This window comes from Cryptotermes secundus, unplaced genomic scaffold (genome assembly GCF_002891405.2).
Source record: "Cryptotermes secundus unplaced genomic scaffold, Csec_1.0 scaffold401, whole genome shotgun sequence".
NCBI classification, from domain to species: domain Eukaryota; kingdom Metazoa; phylum Arthropoda; class Insecta; order Blattodea; family Kalotermitidae; genus Cryptotermes; species Cryptotermes secundus.
The window spans coordinates 1,037,261-1,044,348 of NW_019731223.1; the positions used below are offsets into that span (position 1 = coordinate 1,037,261).

At 34.3% G+C, this 7,088-nt stretch overlaps 1 protein-coding gene across 6 annotated transcripts in view; it reads right to left on the reverse strand.

Moving 5' to 3' along the window:
* Positions 1-2,461: 2,461 nt before the first annotated feature.
* LOC111866507 (adiponectin receptor protein) overlaps positions 2,462-7,088 on the reverse strand; it is a 24,762-nt gene continuing 20,135 nt past the window's right edge. For all 6 annotated transcript variants that reach the window (XM_023855505.2, XM_023855507.2, XM_023855509.2 and 3 more), the window contains one exon: positions 2,462-5,592. In XM_023855505.2, the coding sequence (XP_023711273.1) occupies positions 5,455-5,592 (138 nt within the window). In that variant the 3' untranslated portion in view covers positions 2,462-5,454. The remainder of the gene's footprint in view (positions 5,593-7,088) is intronic.

A 7,088-nucleotide genomic window follows, 5' to 3' on the forward strand; every position in this document is an offset into this window, starting at 1 on the left:
TAGAGCAGTTCATGCTACTGGAAACTTACCTTAAATACCATCTTTCATGTTTAGTGCTTGTTAATTAAAACTGTACTTCAGAGAAAATAAGACAAAACTGACATGAAAACTAAATTAATAATTTGATAATTAGGGTCTACCTTTTTCAAATTAATGTTGCATAAAAAACTATTTACATCTTAACTGATATCAATATACAACCATCTTTCTTAATTCATAACAGGCACATATCCAATGTAATCATCTTTCAGATGGAACTGAAAAATGGTTTTAATTTATCTGGAAACACAAAACTGAAGAAATCTGAAATATTTTCAATTTTTTAATACAAATTCAGCAACATTACTGTCATATTGAAACAAGATATAATGAAGAGTACTGTCTTTTGGAATGTAACACTGTGTGGTATGTTGAAAGTAAACTGATGTTTTGGAGGAACATATCGGCTCTGCTTGCCACCTGCTTTCACGCTGGTTTCTTGCTCAGCTTATTTTTTGACCATGAAGATGGAGGTGATATATTCCTCCAAAATGTCGGTTAACTTTCAGTGGAAGACAATGTGTGGTCTGTTCAAAAAGTTTCAGAACTTTTGAAATAGCACATCAACTTGACGTCTTAGCAATGTTAAGATACATTGTGCTGCCTAGTGACGTGCTTCCTAATTATCATCCTTTTTGCCATGTTATCCTGCTGTGATTAGTCATCACCCTAGAGCTATCTGTTCACATGCCTGTAGTGTGTCTTGTGATATGCGAGATGGCTGCTATTCATGTGCAGTGTATTAACATTAAATTTTGCTTCAAACTATGGAAAACGTTTATGGAGACTCATGAAATAATGAAAAACGTTTGCGGTGATCTGTGCATGAGCCCCGTTTGGCACAGCCCTCAACATCATGTGACGATGGTCATGTTGCGCATGCTCATGAAATTGTGCATTCTAACTGTCGTTTAACAGTGTGGGAAATAGCAGAAGGGCGAAACATATCGATAGGATCATGTCATGACATTCTTATGACAAAATTGGAAATGCATTGGGTAGTTTAATTAAAGTCTGTCCCACAACTTCTGACACAGGATCAGAGAGACAATGATGTTGCCATCTGTCAGGAACTTCTGGATCGCGCCAGCAAGGATGACAACTTTGTGAAAAGAATTATAACCAGAAATGAAACATGGATTTTTGGATACAATGTGGAAATGAAAATGCAGACTTCACAATGGGTTCAAAAAAAATTCGCTGACAGAAAAAGGCGTGGCAGGTCCGTCTTTTTTGACATTGAGGGTGTTGTGCATCATGAATTCTTACATCAAGGGCAAACAGTGGATCGCTGCTATTAACTCAAAGTGCTGAAACGTCTAAGAGAAAATGTCAGGAGAAAAAGGCCTCAGTTGTGGAAAACAACCCCTGATTCCTCCATCATGCATTCATGACCTACTGGCCAACACAAACACAACTGCGCTTCCTCAGCCACCCTACTCACCTGACCTGGCTCTAGCACACTTTTTCGTATTTTCCAAACTGAAATCCACTTTGAAAGGATGACGATTTCAAATGATTCAACAGATTACAAAAAATTCAGATGGAGCTACATGCAATCCCAAACAAAGACATACCAGGACTGTTTCCAGAAGTGGCAACAGCGTTGTGAGCAGTGCATCAATGCAGGAGGGGAGTACTTTGAAAGCAATAAGGCTCACTCAGATGCAGGCACATCCGAAAGAAGTGTGTGTGTGTGTGTGTGTGGGGGGGGGGGAACAGTTCTGAAACTTTTTGAACAGACCATGTACTGTTCATAACCACTGCGGTGAGAATCTTGAACCCTACTGGATCATAAACATGTTAACAATTACAAGTTCTGCTACCAGTGTCATATGGTGTTAGAAAAATCAGCAGCTGCATTAACGTGATATTCATCCAATTCTATTAATACTCTGGAAGAACGGGAAGAGGAAGGACACTAGGTACTGGTCTGATGTATGTGACACAAGCCTCTGCTTGGAATGCTTTTGAGATTACCACACCAAGCCCAATTTCTAAGGTAACACAAGAATGTTTTTCATAATTTTTGTAAGTCCACGGTGCCAGAAGTAATTTTGAAACAGTGTACATCAATATTCCGATTCTGTATACTTTTCTTAACATAGTGGGGGGAGGAAAAAAAAAACACAAACCCCTCCAAATTTGTTACAGTTCAAGATGTTGCATTTTCACGTTCTAATACTCCATTACCCTCCATCCTCAGGAATGCAATGTTATGCAGTGCTGAGGGGTTCATGAATTTTTACTGCAAGCAACTACACACCAAAATTTCTGGGTGAGGGGGAAACAATTCAGACTAATCCAGTTCCTATAATTGATGTTTTTTTGTTAAGGACAAAATCAGAAGCTTTGTATTCAAATTAGTACATAAAGATTGGTGTATTATCAGATCGTTCAAAATCTGAACCAAAGATCCTTTTTTTTTTAAACATCCCCACACTAATTATGGGTCCTGATGAAGCCTTTATATATCAGATGCAAGTAAATAAAGTATATATAGTGGAAACTATAAGCATATAGATATTACAGATCATCCTCTTTAGTAACAATTCAAGAAGAAAATATTCTTAAAGATTTGAGTATTACAAGAATGGTGACATTAAATTTAGGCCTACCACATAAACCCTGTCACTCTTAACTTTCAGCATTACAGTGAAGATAATATATAATCATATTTTTAAATTTACAAACAAGAAACAAATTATTAACTTTGTATATAAAACAAATACACACTTAACAAAATTATATACACATTCAGTTTGTAACAAAAACATATTTAAATTCAAAAGCATACCTCACACACTTTACCACATTCAGTTTCCATGTTCTACAGTACTTCAAATATGGAATGAAATGGTCTTGAACCACCATCCTTATCAACTGTTGAGAAATATACAGATCTCATAGAATGAATTCATTAATTTATAATGATTACAAATCTTTATAATTATTTCTCCTTTAGTAGTAACATATTTTTACCTATGACATCAGAGCCCAGAAACCAATTTATAAAAGCCTTTACACTGAATGCAACATGGGTATGTACTGCTATACTGTATGGTGCAGGTAGATTTAAATTTGTTACTTTCTACCACCATTAAAGGGATTTTCAATATGAAACAGATTCTGAGGAAATTCTATCTTAAGAAAATGGCACTAATATGTTTACAGTGCCAAAGCAAATTTTTCACAAATGAGTAAGACATATATTTAAATACTCAAAATTATAGTTAGGAAATATTCTGATGACATAATTTTAATAACATACCTTCTCGTACAACAGTACTATTAAAATCTGGTAACAATGACCCAGCAGAAAACTCAGAATTCTTTTCTGCGTACCCAATTGAAGCTCACTGCTATGAATAACACTGCTTTATAAAACATGAAGAATTATATTACAACCTATTAATACAAATTTAAAATACCAGTTACGTAAAAGATAGATAAGAACTTTTTTAAAAAATGAGACATTGTGAGATTTCAGATGACTATGACGAATAATGTGGACTGAAACTTGACACCATTTAGCCTGGTAGATATTTACCAGTGTTTCAGAAGAATGTGATGACTCCATCTCCATCCTACCTTAGGTAGAGGCAGCATATTCCTCTACAAAGTGCCACATCCTGGAAGACAGTATTTTCCTAATGAGATATTGTAAAACAAACACACTGTATCGAGTATATGTCGGATATATCAGAAGTATGTCATACTTCAATGAACTTTAAATTTAAGTCAGGCAGAAACAGCCCCACTGGAGGAATGTAGCATTGAATAGAGAAGAACAGCAAGGAATCCTGAGGAAGGCCAGGGCTCACAAAGGGCTGTCGTGCCAGTGATGATGATGATGATGATGACAAACAGCCCCAGCTATTGACAGGTCTTTAAAACCAATTGCCCTAATTCCAAAACTAAAAACTGTTCTCAAAACTGATACAGTATGAAGTTGTTTTGAAACTGCTGAAATGCTTCCTTAAAAGGGTTAGGTATTAAGCACAGGCAGTATTAAGGACAGTACATATATTACCACAGAACTTGGCCAATGAATGTCCCCACACTACAACAGATTCTGTTAGGCATTATAAGATCACTGTTCCACAGTCCACAAGATCAGTGTTTGTCTGACGTTTCACTTTTAGTTTGATCAATATCTGATCTGCTGATCTGGTACCATACTTAATTTCCTACAAACATGATGGTTAACTGCAGAGAAAATGAAACAGATGCATATTGAACAAATTTTCAATAACAGATTGCTTAATACTACTCACAAATATATGAAATTTTATGTGCGGGTAGGTTACTTTAAATACAGGTTCCTGCTCTTTTTTCATAGAACATAACCAAATTTAAGGAAAGGGGGCCAAACAAACAAACAAACAAACAAACATACAAACACTTCATTATTTTATGTCATGAAAATTCTTTTGAGTGTCTTTTAAGATATTTTCTCTAGCTGCCTTCTTTTAGATTAAAAATTCACATTCTACGGTTCAATATATGCCTCCTTAAATGCAAAATGGTTGGTGTGATGATTTATATAAACAAAGAGAATGTATACTGAATATGGCTTGAATTATCTATCTTTACATGTATACTGGCTAACTCGTTTACAGCTTCACCTGACCAGATTATACAATTCTAATTACAAACACTATAAGTGTTAAAATATTTAAATTGTTCCCATTTATGCAGATGAAAAAACATTTCTTTCACTTTTAAAGGTCACATTAATTTATGCAATTGAGTCTCTGGAAAATATTTTCATTAATTCTGTTCCACCAACTTTTCATTTAGTTTTGCTAACTTCTATAAACTGTATTAGCTCATTTATTTCTACAATGGCTCTTATTTAATCATCACATAATCTCAATTTCCCCTCATAAATAGCTACTGTGTTAATTGAAGTGTAAGATGCGGCAGTATAAAATGGACACCAATCGAGCCTTGCTGTTGTGAACATCATTCAAGAAAGTAAAGACTTTCAATGAGTTGGGTCAAATTACACTGATAATACAACTGATATAACTTTCTCCCATACTTCAGGTTTCATACTATGTCTTCCACATGTCAGAGTAGTATATGGATAATGGTTAATTTCAGCTTCCGCATGTCAGAGTAAACTTATGGATAATGGTTCATTTCAAACTTTTCTGTAATTTGACATAGGTAACATTTTCTTGAATTTCCTTGTGTAATTTTGCATTGCATGACACTATGTTAAACACGTAAGCCAAGATTTTGGGCTGAATTCCAAAACTTTTCCTCAAGAAAATAATTATTCTGATGACTTCTTTCTTTGTTTTAATGTCATTCAAGTAATATATTCTGATGTGGTATATAACTGTGTGGTGTCAATTTCATAAGAGTCCTATGATTCCCCAATGTTGTACCGGACATATGATGACATCAGAAGGCCATGGCAGCAGCATTTTGAGTTGTGCATTCACCAACGGTCATTCTATACATAGCCATTTCTGATATTCCATGATAATGCACAAAAGCTGCTGCAATCACTAGCACATGGAATATCTGGTGACTCTGAAACTGGTTTCAAAGAAACATTAATTAGTAACAGCTTCAAATTAAAATCAATTCTTATCAACCATACTAAATCTAAATACTGATTTCTGTATCATATATATATACTTCATTCAATCCATTATCTCTTCACAAACAACTAATGTAAGTAAGCATTTCTGAACTAATCATGTGTTCTTAGTACAGAATGTCACCTTCACTCCCACAGAAGCAATGAACTTCAGTCCTGTGCATGAATACAAAAAACTACAATGTTCTACAGTACTGAATATTTTCTTCCAAATGTATAGTGGTCTGGAAGGCGAAGCACATGGATGGTCTGACTAACAGACATGACCACTTCATAAGATGATGGTTAATGTGATGTAAAAATTTGACTGCATTTCATAAAAACAGAATTTTTATAGACAATTACATTTTTGAGATTTGGTACAATTATTAATTTCATCATTCACAAGAAAAGTAGTTTTGCTAGTTTTCATGCCAGATGATGATTTAACATCTTCTGAGGTGATAATTTTTTTCATAATGCACTCTTATCAAATTTTGATATGTAAGACAAGCCTTTTCAATTTAAAAAAGTTGAAAAACATCATCAAAATAATAGTACATGTGATTGAAGCTTTTCACTAATTCATATACTGAAAACTGAATTTAAGAATAACATCATTTTGGCCTTTTGTCACTATAAAGACAGCAACACTCACTACACAGGAAAACTTTTGAAAAAAGCCTCAAACAAGGTGCTTGTTTCTCAACATTAAGCAGTCCTTGATCTAACAGAACTGTTAAAGAAACACTGCAATATTTGTTTCCACTGATGTGATCCATAAACTTATTAATTCTATTTGGATTAAATAAGAATTGCCACAGCAGTGTAAGAATTTACTGCTCTGCTTAAAAGGATGATCAAGAAACTTACTGTCATAATTAGTGAGGCATATCACTGTTATAAACTACATAAAAAACTTTATCCAGCAATCTTCTCTCAAGGTTAAATCTGTATGCAGCCAAGATTATTCATGACCATCACTATGGATTTTAACATAACAGACAATGATAAGATATTATGCAATCATTGGGTACTGGACAAAAAAACTGGAATATGATGGGAAAGTATATTAGCTATATATATAAGGTTCAAGAAAGTCTCATGAATCGGTTAGGATGGAACTATTGTACAACAACTTAGGCAAATTAAATTTTTTCTAAAAAATATATATATATACACACACACACACACACACACATATATTTGTATAATCAACAAATAAGCAATTAACTCATCACTGCATTTGTGTCAATTGAGTTTATTAACTATGTTAAAATTACAATATTATATTTAAGCATCCTGTTGCACTCCATACGATAAATGATATAAACTCCGTCTTAAGTGCAAACAATATATTTTGTGTCTTTGATCTTGCTCCCTACACTACATGTTTCGGCCTCAGACGGCCATCATCAGGTGTATAACACTCACGTCGCTGTCACACTGCACC